The 21,598-nt window shown below is 43.3% G+C and overlaps 1 protein-coding gene across 7 annotated transcripts in view; it reads left to right on the top strand.

Moving 5' to 3' along the window:
* The window catches only part of tenm3 (teneurin transmembrane protein 3), a 203,523-nt gene that overhangs the window by 91,330 nt on the left and 90,595 nt on the right, over nucleotides 1-21,598 (top strand). For all 7 annotated transcript variants that reach the window (XM_070913106.1, XM_070913115.1, XM_070913124.1 and 4 more), the window contains 2 exons: nucleotides 12,066-12,239; nucleotides 13,420-13,484. In XM_070913106.1, coding sequence (XP_070769207.1) covers nucleotides 12,066-12,239; nucleotides 13,420-13,484 — 239 coding nt within the window. The remainder of the gene's footprint in view (nucleotides 1-12,065; nucleotides 12,240-13,419; nucleotides 13,485-21,598) is intronic.

The following is a 21,598-nucleotide window of genomic DNA, read 5'->3' on the forward strand; positions in this document are numbered from 1 at the left end:
CTGATGGTGGCCGGTTGGACATGTTTTAAATATCACCCAACACTAATAGACATAATGTCATTGATCCAACCAACCTCTGAAAACTTTTATCAATTATTGCTCTTTTTCTGATCTCTTGAGGCAGACTGTGAGTCCCAATACACACTAAATGAAACTTTGTTGAAGCCATTTCCCTTTTAGCAGACCCTTTCACACCTACACCATGTAGGCTATGTTAGCGTATCTCAGCTTGGGGGAAATATAGAGTTAAATAGACTTAGAAAATCCGCAGTAAAGAAAGTTCGCTGATATGTTCCAGTTACGGTTCTTTTACACCTGAAGTTTCGGGTGGCAGCATCTGATCAATCAGTGGACGTGCCACCAATGCGTGTTCTACCTTGGTTACTCCACCCCTTAGTGGTCAAAGGCTGCACAGCTGGATTTGAACTTTTAAGTTAATTTAAGTATGTGGATATTTGTTTTCCTAGTTTCCAAAGGATTAAGAAGATATGAAACATCATATGTTTATGACTAACGATGGTTCGATATGGAAACGTGAACTTTTACACACACACAGCTGGTGGCATTTAGTTCTAAACTATCACCAACTTCGAATCTAGCTACAAATGCAAACGAACAGGTAATATAATTTTGCCTTCATTCTGGATATAAGGCTGTGTTGTGGGAGACAACCAATAGGACAGCTAAAACTGCAGGAGATAACTTCTTGAAAGTCTGTGGTGAGGTGTGAAGATGGCCATCTCCAGCTGTGACAAAGGCCTGGGGAGATGTTTTGTCAAAGGTCACATTTGAATCAGTCCCGTCTTCCTTGGAGGTTTTGATGCCGTTAGACGAGGACCAGCTCTTTGGCCGCTATCAGTCTCCGTCTCTTTGACTTCTGCAGCTCCCGGGAGGAGCCAATATCCTGCAACTTTTCAATTTGACCCGAACCAAAATTACAGGCATGAAACCTACCCGGGACCACGCACGGTCTGGACCAAACAGCCAAACCCTGGTCTGACGGAAAAAAAGAGACGGTCTCCGTCCAGATCAAATTGAACCGTGGTCGGGACTTTCGGACCACTCACTGGAGGTTCTGGCAGGCTATCGTCAGAACTGGTAAAAGGAAAATCTACGGAACCAAACTTTCCATGATGACCCCTACAAAACAATCAATTGCAAATATAAGGACGCCGGGTTGCAGGTCATGTGTACTTCTTTAGTGCGCTTCCGTAATTGCAATGTGGAACCAAAACTAAAAGATCTAATGCATACAATGTAACAGAACCACGGGCCGAGGTTCGGGCTGTCAGGTGTGAAAAGGCCCTTAGAGTTCTGATTGCAGTTGTCCCCTCAAAGCCCTAGAGAGCATCCTGAGGTCGCTGCGTTTTTTCTTCTCAGCAGTGACACGCGCTTCATTGGATCATTTGAGCCTTGAATCCCGATTCACTCAACGATTTGTAGCTCTCTCTTTCGGCCTGTGTAGAACACCCCACGCAGTTCTCTGATATTTTGAAAATCACTGTTCTCTCTCCAATGTAACATCATGCTAGTGACTGTATAAAGGCCTTCTGCCCCCAAGCTGTCCACACACACACACACACACACACACACACAATTTATGGGTGCAACTTTAACCTTGTCCCTCTGTTCACCAGACAATTTGTTGCCCACTCCCTCTTTCATTCCTTCTTCCTTTTTCTGTCGAGCTCGGGCTAATGTCTTTCACCCAGAGGGAAAAGGAGAGTGACAAATTGACAAATGGAGAAATGTCTGTCTTTGTAACTCCCAACATTCGTGTGTGTGTGTGTGTGTGTGTGTGTTTGGGAGAATTTGTGGACTTTCTCAGCCAAACCATGAACCCTGGTGTAGTTTTATATTCTTGTGAAGGCACACACACACACACACGCACACACACACACACACACACAAAAACACGCACACAGACACACAATTTTTGGGGGTAACTTTAACCTTGACCTTTAATTCACCAGACAATTTGTTGGCCCCTCCCTCTTTCATTCCTTCTCCCTTTTTCTATCTCGTTAATGTCTTTCACTCAGAGGGAAAGCGAACTTTTTCTTTTTTTGTCTCACAATCTTTTGTGTCACCCCCTGAGAGAAAAAAAAAATGGGATGCTAGATTGATAAAGCGGGAAATATCTGCCCCCCCAGCATTTTGGCTGCATGTGTGTGTTGGAGAATAGTTTGGACCTTTGGGACAGCCAAACCATATAGAGCAGCTTCTTTCAGAACTGAGCCCCTCCCCCACTGAAAAGACAGACATTATGTGAGTGTGGTATTTATGAGACTGTGTATAAGAAATACTACGTCTCTTCCTCTCTCTCTCTCTCTCTTTCACACACACGCACACACACACACACACAGTCAGACAGACTTGAAGATGAAACAAGTTGCCAGGCCTTCAGGAGACGGGGCGAGAAGCTCGCAGGGTGGAGCTGAAAAATAAATGCCGTGTGACCTGGAGACGCTCCCTGCATGGCAAATCAAACATCCTCTGCTGGACGCTGCAGTCAGCAGTCCTTCTCTGTCCTGCAGACACCCACGGGGAGGGGGGGGGGGTTCAGCCTTCTTGCTGGCCAGAGTGAAACACAGTGGATCATCTTACCTTTTTTAATTCATCTCTGACAAAAAATAATTTGCACAGTTTCTGTGTTAAAGTTCTTGTGGATGCAGGATAAACATACACAGTATATGTTTTTTTTATTTAAACGTGCAAATATACATGGCTGCTTGCTTTACCTCGGTTAAAGGTTTAGAGGAGCTGCTCAACATAACTGGCCAAAGCAAATGATGTATTATGTTTTATATTATCCTGTAAATCCAATGTTTTCTTCGTCGTCGAAACAGAATGGCCTGCTCCAAATTGGTATCTTGGTGACTCGCACTGCGGCAACATGACGATGCACACTTCCCAGAAACTAGTGCTATTTTTCAAATATCCAATTTATTTGTTGGGGTCAGGATCACATTCATGTCGCAATATGAAAATGAAAGAGGTAACAATTTTGCTCCCGGATTGTGAGCAAAGTATTTATATAGGACTTATTCATCGTAAGCAAAACAATCAAACTGAACTGAATTAAACTTTAAAACTCATTTCAGGGGAAACAATTTATTTAAGGTACTGCGGTGGTATTTAACTACAGGTGGTTACTGTATGGATCACTGCGACGACAAATAAAATCACTGCACTGTCACGCTCCGAAAATATGGTGACCATCGGCTCTTCAACATGTCCGGAAAAGCAATCACTGGCTGGCTGAAATATTTGCATTTTGTCATGTTTTCTTTAAGATTTCCTAGTTGCTCATTTTAGTCAGATTATCAGCCAGGGATGAGATTTTTTGAGTTGTTTGAAGTAATAATAATAATAATACTGCAATGATTATAATAATAATTTTATATACCACAGAAATAGATATTGCAGTATCTATCCACTGACCCCAGCACTGTCCCTGACCGTGTTTATAAAGAGCACAAAATGTAGAAATGAGCAGGGAATCTAATTTAGACCACAGGGATTATTAAATACCCTCGGCAGCAGAGCATTTTCATGAGCGTGAAGTTCATGTCTGGGTTGAATCGCCTTTTTCTTCAAGGTGACAGCCCCGCAGTTACGGCGCGAGATACACGGGCAGATGATGGTCTACTGCCGCTCACTGACCGGCGATGGGTCAGTTCCAGTGTGTTTTCAAGATCATCCACTTCATCGTTCCTTTTTTTGTCAGTTTCAAGTTTCATCAGCGCACCAAAAACACGAGTTCAAACCTGTGTCAGTCTTTCAAGTACAAACCCCCAGATCACTGTGAAAGGAGCAGACAGTATTTCATCCGCAAGTCGATGCTCTTATTTTATTTTAGGTGGCACGCTGGTGCCTCACAGCAAGAGGGTTGCCGCCATTGGGCCCTTCTTTGGGGAGTTCTCCGGGTCCTTCCTCCCGCACACTAAAAGACAACTCTAAATTGCCCATAGGTAACATAGTGTTACATTCACTCACCGACGGCAGCAGTGAGCTACCATCCAAGGTGCCGGCCGGAAATTTGGGGTTCAGTGTCTTGCCGTAGGACACCCCGACAAAAGGACAGGAAGAGCTGGGGAGTGAAGCACCAACCCTGCATTCAGTGGACGAACCACTCTACCGCTTGAGCCACAGCCACAGGCCTAAGTGAGTGCATGAACTGTTGCTTGTCTCTATATGTCTGCCCCGCGATTGACTGGTGACCTGTCTAGGGTTTTACCCCGCCTCTCGCACCAAAGTCAGCTGGGATCCACTCCAAACCCCCCGCGGCCCTCTAAAGATAAGCCGTTATGGACTTTTTTAGAAGAAAAAAAAAAAGACAGTTTGAAAGCCTTATCCGTCCACCTTCTTAATACGTCAAACCATACAAGCAACACTGGTAAGTCCCCATAACATAAATTTCAACGTATCAATTTAGGTTTTGGTTAAGGTCAGGTGAAGGGAATGTCAGATTGCATCCTAAGGATGCCATTCGGCGTGCATGGGCACAGGTTAAAATAAATATAAAACTCCTCTAATGATAAAATATCTTAAGAAGAATAAAATAAAAAATATATGTAAAAATTGTCAAAAGTTGCTAGTACGTCCTAAAGGGTAAGGGTAAAGGAAGGTACTTGTTATGTTTAGGGTTAGGGCAAGTCTCCAGGAAATGAATGCAAGTCAATGTAATGACCTCTGAAGTGATGGAAACATGACCGTGTGTCATGGTATCACGTAGACTCCATAGTTAATCTTTGCAGAGAAAACACTCACCAACTGCCACATACCTTTCCCCTATACAGTATACTGTTCTCTCTCTGACCCTCTTTCACACACCGACACACACACACACACACACACACACACACACACTCCATGAGTGTCTCTTTAGTCCTTTTTCAACCCAGTCTCCAGGCATATGTGTCTCTGTTTGTGAGCGGACTTACACAAGTCACTTCACAAATATTTGCACATACCATCATGCTCGCACACATTCACACACACACACACACACACACACACACACACACAGAACTGGGAGACAGAAGCTTTTCCAGACCGAACGCTTTGAAACTCTGAAACTTTCTATAAGCTCGCTCTATTTTTAGCTCTGTCCCCTTTCTTTCACCCCCCTCTCCCTTTTCCCTTCTTCTGTTTTCTCTCTTCTCTCTCTCTCTCTCTCGCTCTCTCTCTCTCTCTCTCTCTCTCTCCTTGCTTCTTCTTCTCTCTCTCTCTCTCCTACCCGCCCTTACCTGCCTGTCCTTTTTTTCTACTGCACCATTCTCATTTTCCTCCCTAATGTCTTCCTAATCGCTGTTCTCTTCTCATTGTGTGTTGAGTGATTGTCTATTTATTGCTAACACCGCGTGAGGTGAAGTTGTCCCCCCTTACCAGCCATTTAGCATATGTAATGCTGAGTGATAAATGGCTCCATGTTATGACTTAGCCTTACACTACCATGAGTAATAGAGTGCTGCAGGAATGAGTTAGTTCGCATTGTTACACTTCCGGCTCCCTCGTCTGGAAGTCAATGGGTTTTTGGTCTGATGCCTGAAATAAGGTCTGTGGTTACACACAAGCTTAATGCATTTTCACGTTTTGTTCTACGACATGAAACGCGTCAGTAGATACTACTGGAGAATTTTGAAGCTTTTGCGTGTCTTAAAAAAGGAAAATGGAACAATCCCATTGGCTTTTTGTGGAGGGGAGCCAGGGCGACTCTAACTTCCGGGTTTACCTTCAAAAATAGTAGACATTTCCTTTTTGCTTTATTGCTGATTTGTACATGTCAGTTACTTGACTGGAGGTCCATGTGCCTTTCACATTACAGGGAACACTGCTCCATACATTATTCAAACGAAACAAATAGGAAAACACCAACACGTCCCAAATCTTCATCACGCTGTTAATAGAGCTGCCTGGATCTGAACGATGCCGAGCTTAGTGAGTTAGTGGCCTTTTTTGGCCTTAGAATGGAAGCTTCCTCTGCTGTGAACTAGATCACCATGGTAACTAATGGTGGCTCTTCATACCTGTACCTGTGCCATGCTGTGAGTAACCATGGTCAGAACAGGTGCTGCAGGCACGTTGTCAGAACGTGTTTTAATTCATCAGGAAAATCTGTTGCTTACTTTGGACGAGGCACAATGTTTCCGTAATGAGACAGAACAGATAAAAGATAATAGATATATATACGGTATTACTATATTATACCTGTCTTCTGTCCAAAATACCAAAAAAGTGTATCTTCTGCATATGGTAAACAACAATATTTTTTATACTGTGAGGCTGTGGAAAGAGACCGCGAGAGAGAAAGCAAAGAGGTGCGTTCTGGGCATTTATTGGGTACCAAGGAGATGAAAGGAGGAGAGAATGGGGTGAGATGTGACAGGCGAGTGTGAATGTCCTCATTTAGAGGTGGTAATCTCTCCATTGACACACACACACACACTCTCTCAAGGACCCTCGGACAAGCACACACACACACAGAGATTCATGTGCATGCACCTGTTGTGTCAAGGGACACCCGGCACAACTGGTCACTGGATTGAGCAGGTGTTGATGTCAATCTCACACACACACACAGACACACACACACACACACACACAGCTTCACATTTGGGTGCTGAAATGAAGATACACGGTGAAAATAGTGTATGACAATAGCGACCCTTGCTCTGATAAAACTAAGAGCAATGCCAATAATGAATGAACTATGTATGCCAAATGTAAAGCACAAACAACTAAACTCGTGCCTTTGAGGTTTTACTCTTAAGACAAAAAAAAAAGAAAAAGACTCTGTCGCACAAACATCATTGTCAACAAAATAACACTTCAACAGCAACGTGTCATTATTAAAGGGATGATTTTTTTTTTGTTGTTGCTTCAGTCAAGATGATGCTCACTGGATCGTGTTTATTTTAGAATATCTGTTTTCTTTTGGCAGACTCATCAACACATTTTTTCCTCTTCAGTTCAGTTTGGCTTCTTCATCTCCCGATTTTCCAGACATCTTGAATAACCACTCGATATAAAAACACCAGTAGCAACAAACAGTTGCTAGCACTGAGCAGTAACAGCATTACCATGGCAACTTTTTGGGAAACCGCTCACAAGGACAACTTTGAGGTCCTTAAAAAAACAAAAAAAACCCAGCAAATCTAAACGACAAAAACTGCAGATTGCTATCACTGGGAACAGGCTTCGAAAAGTCTGTGAAATTTTGCGAAGTAGCTGCAAATGCTACCTGCATATTGTCAGCTTTTACCCCAAATATATCAAAATGTATGTAATACTTTACTACTCCACTGTAGTAGAAACAAGAATACAAAAATAATGCATAAACAAATAAGTGATCAATATTTCAATAAGCCAGTTGAATATTATGTCACACTGTAAACTCACTGTTCTCTGGAGCGGACATGTGCGTAGGAAAGCCATTCGCTCGACACAAATCAGAAGCACTTATTTTTATAGGTGTGTGTGGGTGGTTTAATCAGAAAAGAGAAAAAGAGCAATTAAATGGTGAAATGTAAATGTAAAAAGATCATTTTATCCCACATACTGTGGATTATTGGGAATGTATGGAGAAAGCTGTTGTTCATCGGCTATTGTCACAGTGTATAGAACATCCACTGTCCACACAGCAGTCAGCAGTTGTCATTTTTGTCCCGAGGATCCGTAACCTAGTCAGTGTTTTTCGTTTTTTTTACTTTGTGTCACGCTTAAACACACGTGTCACTCCTATAGAGTGCTGCAGTGTCTTTAAAAAAGGCGGTTGCTAACAAGCAGCTAAATGAGACTACAGAGGCCTTTCCAGCCTCATTGTGTTTATATGTATATATATCTATATCAATCTATATTCTCTTAAAAGTTAAGCTTAGTTGACGTTGAAGTCATGTAGCCAAACATTATTTTACTTCTGGTGATTCCATTAACGCTTCAAAAAATCCTAAAAGTGGCGTTCATTAGTGAAGATTATCTCGCCGAACAAAACCTTTAAGTATCACAAATGTTTGTTTTGCCACAGAGCTTATTTTAACTGCAATCATCCAAAATCCTGCAGAACAATCCCATTGGCTTTTTGTGGAGGGAACCAGGGCGACGCTAACTTTGCCTACAAAAGTACATCATCCCTGCAACACTCTTTTGTCACTTGAAAGACCCTGTGTACATTTTGAGGAGGTGTTTTTAGGAACGGACGGACTCGTTATGGTTGACAAACATGCGCAGTGCGGTTAACCGCTTTACACTTGATTATCACCGTTTTGTCTGTCTGCTTTGATTGACTTGCACTTAAAACACTCACAAAACTATTTAAGTCTGCTATCTGCAGCCCCCACTGTGTGTTTGTGCTTTTGGAGAGTGAGAGAGAGAGAGAGAGCCCCAGTCCTGATATATGTCCCAGCGCGGTATTATGAAAACCTCATGCCTCTAATCTCGCAAGAAGCACTGTCCCCAGCTCATATTCAACTGCCAGCTGCAGCTGGATTGATATGACTATTACTCGCAGTGGAGATGGAAATACCAGGACTAATATTCCTTTATCAAAGCTGCTGATTGCTGATTTACTGCCTCAGAAGGTCTCTAGCTTCTTGCAAAATTAGTCTGAAAATTGCAAAGACTGAGTGCCGTATCTTATTTGAGTGGAAAAGACGCTGAAACAGAGTTTAGACAACTGTGCGGAAACTAAGGCTGCACTTCTTGCTATATTTATTTGTTTTCAGACTACAATTGTTGACCGTGTTGCATTTCCGCGTGCGATGCGCTTAAGATGACACTGCTAATTCCAAGCAAAGCAAGACAAACTCATATGACTCAGAAATGCATGTATCTGATTCCCATACCTGTAATTTCAGCTAAGCATGGGGGGGGGGGGGTTCCCTGCGTTTCTCCTGTGTACTGGTAAAGAACAAGAATTTGAACACAACATCAAGAATTAATTCCACCACATTGAGCTTTCCAAGCGCGACGAACTGCCGGCTATCAGATGTCAACGCCATGTCCGTCTACCCATAAGCCCTTGTTGCTTTGGGGTCGTTTTCTGCGCTTGGTTGGAGTTACATTTGCAGCTGTGTTTTCAGATGTCTTGAGGTGGTTTTATTGGTATCAAGAATTTCCATAGTGCCCCCAGCTTGGAAACGTCGCGACAGTCGCCGAGATAACTAGAACTTTGTGAGTAATTGACATGAAAGTGAATGTTGTTGGTGAAAGGCAGGACGTGGTAGCAAAAATCGGGGGGGGGGGGGGGGGGGCACCATTGTTGTCGGAGTTTGATTTGAATTAGTCTATTTTTAATAAGGTTGCTATCAGTGATGGCTATTTGTCTGATAAAACAAGCTCTTTGAACTGTTTTGTTAAATTGAGTTTTTCAATATAAACTTCTTAAAAATACACTACTTTTTTTTTATAGTTTTATATTTCTGAATAGTCATTTAATCTCCATCGCCGTCGTCCTTTTCTCTCTCTTTGTCTGTGTGTGTGTCTGTGTGTGTGTGTGTGTAATCTAGGGGGCCACGCATGGCCTCTGTGTCTCGCTCTCTCTCTCTCGCTCTGAATGAAATAAAATGGGACTATTTTTCATTCAAACCCCCACAGAGACATGAGGCGGTTCATAATGGTGATAAATAATGAAGTGGCAGGTATAAAAATGTACCCAAGCATTCACGCGCACACAAAAGACCGCACACCTCCCAGCGCAGCCCAGTATACCTCCTCGTCAAGTATTTCATTTCAACAAACCTTCAGTTTGCTCTTACAAATTGAAAATAAAAGAACACACATCATTGAACAAGGGCAGGAGATAAGGCGCAAAATGAGACTTTTAGCAGGTTGTTTGTTGTCGCCAAAAGAGGAGCACTTACGAGCTGAATGCGATGGATGAGACATATCTAAATAAAACCACCGTGAAGGAAAAGACAGAATGTGATGCAAGTTGCAAGAAATAAAAATGTGTGTGTGTGTGTGTGTGTGTGTCTGAAACCACATCGCTCTCCCAATATAAAGCCTAATAATGTCACGTATTGAATCTTAGGATGTATATTTGGTTCCAGTGTGGTTGAGGCATGTACTGCCGCAATTACTGACATTATCACTTTTCAGCTAAGGCGAGTATTTGCCTTCATTTGGTTTGATAAAAAGGTGTGAGAGGGTTTGTTGTTTTGCCAAGAGCTGCATGTTAATATCATCCGAATCAGCTTTACTGGCCACGTTTGTGTACATATAAACGTTCTGATCACCTGTGACGCATGCTGAAGCTTGGTGAGCGGACTCCCGGGAGTCGTGTTTGTTGTTTACTCTGACCATCCAGTCAGGGACTCACTTACACGGGGGGGGGGGGGCGTCAGGTAAATGGCGTCAACTCAACAGATAGGAAACAGCCGCGCGGCGGGGCCCCGAGGAGCAGGACTGAGAATCACTTGAGTATGCTACTCATTCACAGCACGACAACTTAATGGGTTTTCTCTGACCTTTAACAGGTGATTATCACATTAAGTAGATACTTGTTAGAGTGTGTGTGAAATGAATAAGATAAGGCTCGTGTCAGATTGATACATTGGTAGAATAAAAAAAAAAATGTTTTCGAGCTACCAAAGGCAAAATACTCTGCAGTACATCTAACAAAGTCAAAGACGTACATGGAGAAATGTTGCCCGTATTCATCTTTTTCATTTATGTCGACGTCGAACGTGTCTGTGTCTTGTTTAAACTCTGGGTCTCTTTTTCTATTTATTTGGTCTCTCTCCTTTTTTAACTCCTGCTCTTCTGCTTTCTGTCTGTGTCTTTTATCTCTCTCTCTTCACATCGCGCCTAAAGGCAGGTATTAATTAAAGGGCCCTTGCTGTAATAGGTTCTAATTGTTAATCATACAGCCCTGTTAGAGAACAGTCTGATTGTAATTACAGACGCTCGTTAGCCGGGGTTCTGGCATTAATTAGACATTTTGTGACCTTGGTAATTACCGCAGCCATACATGTATGTGATTTTCTGGCGGGAAAATTCTCCCATGGAAATTCCGCAGACAACCTTTTTGGGAAACAGTTTGGCTTTCTGTTTGTGCTCCGCTAACACATTGCATATCCGTTTTTTCAGGGTTTGGCCCCGGTTTGCTAGTGGATTTTAATGTGAGGGAAAGGGTTTGGTTTGCATCAGCAGCACAGCTCTAATACAGCTGACAGCGGGCTGATATTCCAAAGTACAAACAGGAACACAGGAGTGAATCCAAACTCTGAGCAAAACAAACACATGAGTTTTTGTCCAGCACGGACAAACACATGAGTTTTAGCCGCTGAGGACGGGGTGGGAGAGACCCACCACGGGTTGGCCATGGTCGGAACCTGCTGCCAAGCAGCGCCGCAGCAGCATTGGCTTGGCGCCGCTATCCCACTGCTGTGAGGCAGCAGTGGAAACATATGTCATTACGGCTTGGCTTGACCGACCCTGGCCCATGGAAAAACCCCATTACTGTCAAGCTGACCGAGACTACAATTGTCACAAAGAACAAAACTGAGCCGAAACACTCAGGGATTAAGACCTAGGTAACATGCCAGACAGCAGGTTACTTTCAGGGCATAAACTGCCAAATTAACATTGACTCTCAGTACCTCCTGCTTTTGGAAGCCAAGAGTTCCAAAAAATTTTGGACCTGGGAACTGATCTGAGCGTTTCTTTTTATTTTATTTACTCACCAAAGTAATTGTTGAGATCTTGCAACCACCATACCTTACAGACACTTGCAGACAAGTGCCACGCACTTAATAGCTGTGCATATGCACTTGGCAAGAAGTGCTGTTTTCGGAAATTCGTGCTCATGAATACGCCATTAACGTCTGAGATGGATCATTGTCAGGACACATGGTGTGTAGTTTAGTAGCACCTTACCTTAAAGCACTTGTAGTTAGGACAGTAGTCAAGATCCACACAGTTACCTGGCGCTGCCACCGGGGGGCGAGAGTGTGTGAGAATTGTGCACTGCGGTTGATTTTCTGTGTATGTAAACAAAGCCAATGTCCCATACTAATGTACCACAATACACCTCTCTCTTTCTTCTCTCCCCTGCCCTCCAGGCACTTCCTCTTTAAGACAGGTACAGGCACCACGCCCCTCTTTTCCACGGCAACCCCTGGCTACACCATGGCAACAGGCTCCGTGTACTCCCCGCCCACCAGGCCGTTGCCGAGGAACACCCTATCCCGCTCTGCCTTCAAGTTCAAGAAATCCTCCAAGTACTGCTCGTGGAGGTAAGGGGTAGCTGGGATGAAGTGAAGAAGTAAAAACATACTTACACGCATGTAATAACAAGCTAAACAGGAGGCTCCTCTCTGGCGGTGCAATGTGATCGCAACTAAATCTCAGCTTCAGCGTCCAACAAAAAAATAAATATATATTGTCGTTGGCCACTCATCTTGAATCCTATTATTCTAATGCAGGCAGGACATATAAAATCTGACATTAAAATTCCCACTTGGTTTTGTGTGTCCATAGCTTGCCCCATACCGTCTACTTTTACAGCCTCTGGTGGATAGCAGACAACTGATTTGAAGGACAGCTCATATTGTATTCATTTGAACAGGCCCAACTCCAAGAGAGGGCCGGCGTTCCTGCACATTCAGGCACAACTTTTGTAACACATTTTTGGAATCACATTTTCAAAGCCAGTCGGAAACCAAACAATTCTTAGATTACTGGGATTTGTCGTTATTTCATTCCCAGTCAACGGTTCACTTCGCACCGGTCTGCCGGTCTGCTCCGGCCTCTCTGGTTTAGGCTAACTGCTCTGCTTCAGCCTGCCACGTACCTAGAAACTAGCTTTAGCAGTCCAGGCCAACTCCATGGCGAAGAAGAGAGAGAGAGGGAGAGAGAGAGAGAAGAGAGACACCATTGTGCTGCACAAACGGGGACTTTATTTCTCTTCTGTGGCAGTGGCCATAACACACAGCACAAGTAATGCCACACATGGCTAACTACAGGAACTTGACCACCCTCAACATCATGCACTTCGCCGTGGCTTGCGGCTACTTGCTGGCTACTTCGCACTCACACCAAAGACAAGAGATTTTATTTTAGAGGGTTTTATTTATGTTGAACGGTGGACTGAATCTGGGTAGTAACTAGAGCCATAAACGCAGCATCCAACTGCTAGCCAGACCCCGTCTAAAGGATATTTTACACATCATTAAGGATCCCAAACACCCGGATAACGGCCTTATCTCACTGCTGCGGTCGGGAAGAAGGTACCGAGCCGAAACACTGAGCCAGCAGTCAACCCTCATGGCCCTAGGATCCTAAGTGAAGTCACTGCAAGCTGCAACAATAAATCCAGAGAATGTTCCTTTGTATTATGAAGGTTATTGGAGACAAAACTAAAACTAAGAAGGTGACAGCATGACAACAATACATTGTTTTTGTTTGTTTCCTCAGGTGTACAGCCCTCAGTGCAGTAGGACTCTCTGTACTGCTCTCTGTCCTGCTCTGCTACTGTATAGGTAAGACCACACTTTCTTTTCTCAGTTTGTCTCTCTCTCTCTCTCTCTCTCTCTCTCTCTCTCTCTCTCTCTCTCTCTCTCTCTCACACAAACACACACACACACACACACTCCCCACACACGTACATGCACACATTTCAAAATCAATGCTGTGAATGTCTGCACACACATTAGTCTGAGGCGGGACATTTTGCCACACTTTATCGGGATGTCCACTCAGTGTTGATGATAAATGTATAATGGTTGACCAATATTGAGTTCTCCTGCTCGCGGAACAGTGCCAGGACGCGCAGGGGGGGCCTCTGATGCCCAAACCACCAAATCCGTCCAAAAACCGTCCCTGCTGAAATTCAGCAGAATGATTCAGTTTCTGTCGGCATCGGAGGGCGATTTAAGTGAAGGCACCACCGGTCGCTGTTTGCTCTTGGCAGCCGTATACCTCTTGCAACTCTGCGTTTCTTCAGCCGTTGGGATGCTATTTTTGCTGTTGTAAACGCCTGTAGCTCTTCCTCGCCCCCATCTACGTCACCGTACATGTGAACAGATTTTGCAGCCGCGCCCCCCCAGAGACGTCTACTGCAGCCCTTTTTCAGGCTATATCCCCAACTCAGATCGATAGAGATAATGTTGAAAATTGGCGAAATGGTCCTTTAACTTGGCCCAGGCACAGGATAACAAATGAGACTTTTATTTCTGCTTCCCCTGATTTGTCCATTGTTAATCCCCCCCCCCCATCTCTCTTTCATTCTTCGTCCAGCTTTCTCCCCTCTCTGGCTCGCTCTGTATCAGCCGCTCTCGTACGTTCTTGTTGCTGCATGCGCTGGTTTTCACTTTCTGGTATGAGCCCATCAGATAACCAAACTGCCAGGGTTTTCCTTTCTCCCGGCCTTATTCCTCCCTCTCACCCTCCCTCACAGCTGTTTTCCAGGGTATGTAATAGGGGACGTGCGGGCTCATATGTTGGGCGGATTTTTACGGTAAATTGAAGCTGGAATCCCCTTTGGAAACATGGTTTTAATATTACAGTGAGCTATGATTGTTGTTGTCTAGCTGTACGATCAGAGTTTCAACATCACTCCATCAGAATCAAGAAAATGGGTCACATGATCATTTTTCCAACTGTATTTTATGGAACAATAAAATATCAATGTAGGACCGTAATCGTTGTCTTCATCAGAAGAAACGTGCTTAATAGTGATGACAGATAAATATGTAGTTCATCAAATTGTGGGATTAGGACATGTTTAGCTGAGCTCCCGCCTAACGTTTATAACTATTATTTCATTTCGCACTTTTGGCGAGTTTAATGTGAATATCATTGTCTTACTCTGAACTGTACACGTTACTTTAATGGCAACCAAGCTCAGAAAACATAAATACAGCGGCCCCTCGAGCACTAGGCCTGATGCCTCCACGGCACAACTTCCCACGGGTCGCCGTGACCAACCTCCCATCCCACTGCCAGATTCAGAAATGGACGCTGCGGATTTGAAAGTGGACATTCTCTCCTCATGTCATCAGGTCAGAGGTAAAGAACGCATTCGCTGACAATTGTAGCTTTCTTAAAAGTGAGTTGAAATGGGGTTAAGTCTGGAATTGCCAACAACACAGCGGCTGTTAGGGTGTGGGGGTGGGGTTAGGTCTGAAATGCAATATTATGACGGCCACTATCGGCGACATGGAAGAAGTCCCGTCAACATGTTCGGGTGAGGTGTGCTGAATTTCAAAGGAGTTGGTCATTTTGAGGGAGAATTGTGACAACATGCTAACTTTGGCTCCAAGGTGGGGGTGGGGGGTGGGGGGTGGGGGGTGGCAGCTACAGCACTAATTCCATCTGTAAAAACTTGGAACCAGTTTAGGTCATTCGCTCTCCGCAGTCTCTCACTCTGTGCTCTGATAGTGAAAAACCAATATTAGACCGGGGGGCATTGGCATCTGCTCTAAGAGTGGGATCCAATTATTAAAGGACCTCTATGTAGACAATCATTTCCCGTCTTTTGAGCAACTGGTAAACAAATCTGGTATCCCTAGGTCTCGTGTTTATTTTTTATAGATATCTGCAATTGCTGAACTTCGTAGCCTCACACTCTGATTGCTTTCTCTTCGTGTTCCCCCACATCTCTGTTAGATTCTGCTGTATTTTCACGTTCAGGGCAGACTTCAAGCAGATTCTAGGTAGGACCATGTCAGTGTACAAGTTTGGCAACTTTAGATGACCTTAAAAACAAATGAAGAAATTCCAGAAGCAATTTGGCAGAAAATTAGTTGAGGGATTTACTCATCCACTTCAATTCAAGACAGTACACCGACCTCATTGGTCGAAAGTTAATTGATAGATACTGAAATAGAAATCGTCTAGAATTAGACCAGATTTGGATCCGAGATGTAAACACACTTTCGCTAAAATGTCAGAGGAGACAATAGATTCACCCCCTTTCACTGCTCTATTTGGTGTTAACATGCTGGAGTGCAACATGCTGGCTTTTTGCACTGTCAACTTATACTGTTCAGGTGGAAAGAGACCTCTCCCCCCTTACGCATTCTTGCTGGATCAAAGAAATTATGAAACATCTCAAACTAGAGGTAAAGGTAAAATATTCCAAGGGTCTCCTCTGAGATTCTATCCAATGTATGTTTTTGTCTGTTTGGTTATTTTTGTTTGTGTGTTTTTCCCGTTCGACAAGGGTGAAAAATGAAATGATTCCAATATATTTGGGACTGTGTACAGTGTAGCAGCGTACTGCTTGTACATTGTGGAAATTTGTAATAAAAAGACCTTCGAAAAAAAAAAAAAGAAAGCTTTGTGCACAGCTGGAGTTTTTTTTTTTTTTCCCAGGGTGCTGGTGAAAGGCAGGAATCTTCTCAGAGTAATAACTCAAAGAGTTCAATGTCAGGTTTATTTAGGTTTGCTGAGCACTGAATAGACGTGAGTCTGGGCTGTGCTACATAAAACAAGTCCCTACATCGAACAAATACTCAGCGACCTGTTGTACCCCTATTCAGTAAGCCCATTACGATGAATGTCTCTTTGTGCTGATTTTTAATGATTCTGTAGAATTCAGTACTTTTTTTTGGTCCAGTACTTTTCACAAAAAACATTCGTTTTCACTCCCACTTCTCTACAACCAGTTCGTCTGAGTATGTAAGTCAATGTGAGTCAAAATAAGTATGCAGTATACACTGCTTAGTTTCAAGTATTCCAGTAATTAGCTTCTACTCCCGCGTTTGCAACGTTTGCACCTAAGGTACACTGCCATGGGTCTAGTATCGCCCCTGGAGCAACAGCGTAATGAACTGTAATAATTACCGGAGGTTGATTTTAATCTCTTATGAATCTTCCATGTCAGTAGGTTGTAAAAAATAACACAGTGTAAGGACACAGTGTCAGAAACGCAAAGCACCACTCTCACACAGCACTCACGCTGTTCAGCATTTATGTCAGAAACATGGCTCAAAGGCATAGCTATGGATTGAATATTGTGTGTGGCTTAGATGAATATTTATGAATCAATTAATTCAAATCTGTCACAAAGATAAAAAAACATGTTTCATGAGGCAAGGGGGTTGAATAATTACATCAGAAATATTAGAAATGTTGAAATTTATATTGGATGGTTCTTCAAAACCCCAAATTAAGTTTTTAAACATTCTCTCTATAATATCTGTGCCTTGCAACTGCAATATCAAGAAAGATCAGGGTTAGGGCTAATACACTATGGTTAAAGCATGGTTTGGGTTAAGAGATGCAGTTACTGGTGTAACTAATATCATTGATGGTGGCTGCAAACCATGTAGGTGTCCCCTGCTAGAACGCATGCTCCCTCATTGGATTTAGACACTCAAATGGGATGGAGCCAACTATTAGTTACAACCGTGCTTTTTTCAAAACGTCTATTTTGACAAAGGTCTATTAAGCACAGTCTGTACGCCCTCAGAAAGCCCTGAGATGAAGTTCAATCAGGCAGCATAAGTAAAAAAAACAAAACATATACATATGGATGTGTGGGGGTTTTATATTATGTGATTGTAGCATTTAAAGTTGCCACGCATTCCGATTTCCAACAGCTTCACCTGTGAACACAGTACTCGAACTAAAACACAAAAAAGAAGTGGCATCCGTTTGCTCTTCCCGAACGGTAACACAGTAAAGGCCATGAACATTCTCCTGTATGATGACAGCAGTATTTCCACCTTTGATCTCAACACATTGCCTGGCCCACTGGAGTGGCTGCGCGCTAGGTTGCTGATTCCAGTCCTGCTTTGAACACAGCAGGACAGTTCGTCAGCCAAACGACGTTGTCCTGCTGCAGGGATTTTTTTTTTTCAAAAAAACTTCCACAGGATGGTTTCCAGCACTGACTCCTCATCACAGCCTCAAACTCTCAGACCAATTGATATTTGTATAGAATAGGAAGTATTGGTAACAGGTAATTTGAATCAATTTACACTAACCGTCCACCTTACAGCTATGATGGATGGATATATAGTAGATGCCAAATGACCGTTACCTCCCTATAACAAGAATCTTATATAGTTTTAAAGTTTTCCACCTCAACTCTCGACTTTTTTTTGTACCTTCTTTAAATCCACGTCTAAATTTCACTGAAATGTTCTATTAACTCCCAAATTTCCTAAAAAGGGTCTGTTAGAGAGAACCAGTCTTGTATGACTGTTACCATGGCCATTAATCCACTTACTTTATCACACACACACACACACACACACACACACACACACACAGGCTCCAGTCGATTAGCCAGCACTCTCCCATGACCCTTTGCTCCTGTCCTCACCAGGAGGGGTTGTGGGTAACGGGCTAGCACAGCACGGCTCTAATTTAATGAGGCAGAGAGGTGTGTAAGTGGGTACGGAATCAGTGTGCATGTGTGTATGAGTGTGTGTGTTTTGGACGGGGGGGGGGGGGGGTGCGCAGGGGTCCACGGCAGGGGTTTCGCTCACTAAATGTTCCCAAGTTGAATCAGTAATTGGTCCTTGACACGACTCTTCTCTAATATCTGTATGAGGAGTCCAGTCCAGACTCCTCATGTGTTCTTCCATTTTCAACCAACGCAAGCAGGTTACTGCTTTTGTTCTTTAGAATCACTATGTCATGGGACATGGGCCTCGTCACATATTGAACATCTATCGTCGTTTGAAAGAATTGTGAATTTGTTCTATTTCCGTGTCCCATGATAGGCTGTGTTCTTCATAGAGGTTCCCACATTTATCAGAGAAACACAATCATCCTCTGTTGTGTTTGTTTGTTTGTTTGTTTGTTTTGGCTGGCATGAAAATGATCTAATTTAAGGTCATTAACTATTGGCACATGGTAACAGGCCTCAGTTTAGAACCATTATTAACTGCTCTCTGTCTACTAGCATATTTCCCTCCCAATTTTAAACATGACAATGTTTACCCCCTCTTAATTAAGCCCTCTCTGGATCCATGTTTGCCATTTTTATCCAAGATTTTAGAGAAAAACAAAAAAAAAAAGGTTCCACTCCACTGATTTCTTTCATGAACAACAATCACATTTTTGAAAAGTTTAAATCTGTTGTTTTGCTCTCTACACGGCACTGAGACGGCTCTGGTCAAGGTCAGCAATGACTTACTGCTTGCCGCCGACGCAGGCCTGTACTCACATTTTAATTCTCCTTGATTCTCCTCAGCTCAGCCTTTAACACAGTCAACCGCCATGTCTTAATCAGCTGTGTGAAAAACCATGTTGGCGATGCGCCTCTGGATGGGTTCATATCCTCTGCATCGAAGTGGTCCTTCTGTTGTGCTTGGAGATGCCTCCTCCTCTTGTGCTCCTCTATCTTGTGGGGTACCATGGGGGTCTGTTCTGGGTCCCCTCTCATTTACTATATACATGCTACCCCTGGGACAAATCATGCATCGACATAATATCGATTTTCATTGCTATGTGGATGACAAATGTACATATGTTAAAGCCTGGTACCACAAATCTATCCTTTATGATGTTCCTCTTTGTTGAAATTAAGAATGGATGTCAAAATGTCCTGCAGTTGAATGATTCCAAATGAGAAATAATTATAATTACCTCTTCTGGCCCCAGCACTAGCAGTATTAATGATCTCTCATCTAGTCTGGGTGCCTTATCTAATAATGTTATATAAAAGGCCTGTAACCTAGGTGTTATTCTTGTGATGCTCAGGTGATGAAAGTGGCGCAGTCCTGCTTTGTCCAACTGAGACATTTAACAAAGGTCAGGCCATTCCTTTTATCTGCAGATCTAGAAAAGAGTAATCTATGCGTCTATCTCCTCCAGACTTGATTATTGCAACGCACTTTACTGTGGTATAAAGCAGGCGAAACATCCAAAGACTGCAACTTACTTACCAGGCTTTTAACATGTTCTAAGAGTGGTGACCGCATCACACCAATCCTTTCTGCCCTTCATTGGTTACCTGAGTTTTAGAATTGATTTTACTGCTTGTTTTTCAAGTCTTGAATGGCCAGGCTCCTGCCTATATCATTGATCTGCTAACTCCCTCTGAACCTGATTGCTGCAGGGCCCTGCTAATGGCTCAAAAATCTTGACTTGTCCCTGAAGGGGACTGGGCCTTTGCTGCCCGAGCCTCTCAGCTGTGGAACTCCCTTCTTAAGTTCTCTTCTTAAAACTCACTTTTATCTTATGGCCTTATTTTAACATTTAAGACCACATCTGCAAGCGTCAACAAACAACCGGCACCCACCAAGAGTCCAACACACAGTCCAAATAGCTTCTTCGCGGACAAATTTCTAGCAAGCTAACGTAGCAAAATACTGTCTTAAGTGGGTAACGTCTGTAGTACTAATTCATACAGACTCCCAGGGGGGTAAATTGGCTAGCTTGCCGTTAGCAAATGACTTTATCAGCTAACGTTACGAAGCACCCAACACCAGATCCATGTTAAGTTGTAGTTAGCTAGCTAACCTTAGCTTGCTTGCTCGTTTTCGCTAGCAAAATACAGCAAAGCTGTAAAACTAACAATTGTTGTCTTTTAGCCATGAGCGAGGCAGGGCGGACAACTAGCTAAAAAAGGTTAGGTTAGGTTAGGTTAGCCATCTAGCTTTAACAGCTACGCTGCTGCAAGTGCAAGCAACGGCCACCTGCGTCATTAAAAACAAGGACTTCCTGAAAACCCCACATAGAACCTTCAACTACTTTAACTACTCTAGACTTTTATATTCTGCCATAGAAATCATGTTCACAGACATCACAGAATTTTGGTGTAATAAACTGTATTTTTCTTTATATTGAATTTCTTTTTTTTTTGCCTGAATCCAGCCCGAATGAGACTGGAAACAGAGGGCTGTGCTGTGTAACATCAATATGTCAGTGTAAACCCAGACAGCAGCCTGCAGTATAAATTGTGGCGTGTAATTCTCTTGGATTGACAGGGCAAAGCAGAAAACTGAATTACCCCTCTGCCGCTCCATTTTGTAAAATGCTACATCAGCGCTGCAGTCCTTCATCAGACAGTCAGCATAATTCAGCAGACGCCATGCAAAATGAGTGAAAGTTTAAGGAGCAAGATGCGACGGTGAATAGAAAAACGGGATTCATGGGTGGTTTTCTGTTCTGTCTGGTTTGCACCAATTTACCAATACATCTCAATGCGAGATGCAAGGGGAGGGAGGGAGGGAGGGGTCTGGCAATGAGAGCGGATGACTTGCGGGCCCGAGGACGCACACGCACACACACACAGATAGAAAAAGAGAGTAAACATGGAGGTGGTTTAGGTTAGTGTTATGTTGTGTTATGTCAGGTTAGCTGCCCGGAGGCTTCCTTTGACGCTAACACACTCCGCTCTTATCTTTCCCTGGGTATATGTGTGTGTGTGAGAGAGAGGGGAGAGAGAAACTGGTTGTAATAGTTGGTTGTGTGTGGCTCTACATTTGTTCATACTGTATGTGTTTCCATATGATGGGCTACTGCGTGTGTGTGTGTGTGTGTTATGTGCAGTTGCTGAGAGCATTATTGATGTTATGCATGTTTCCAAAAACATACTGCTGGTGCTCAGTATGCCTAACATAGCCCCGAGTGTACATGGAACCACACACACACTCTCCCTCTCTCTCTCTCACACACACACACACTCCCTCTT

The sequence above is a fragment of the Enoplosus armatus genome, chromosome 2 (assembly GCF_043641665.1).
Source record: "Enoplosus armatus isolate fEnoArm2 chromosome 2, fEnoArm2.hap1, whole genome shotgun sequence".
Classification (NCBI taxonomy): domain Eukaryota; kingdom Metazoa; phylum Chordata; class Actinopteri; order Centrarchiformes; family Enoplosidae; genus Enoplosus; species Enoplosus armatus.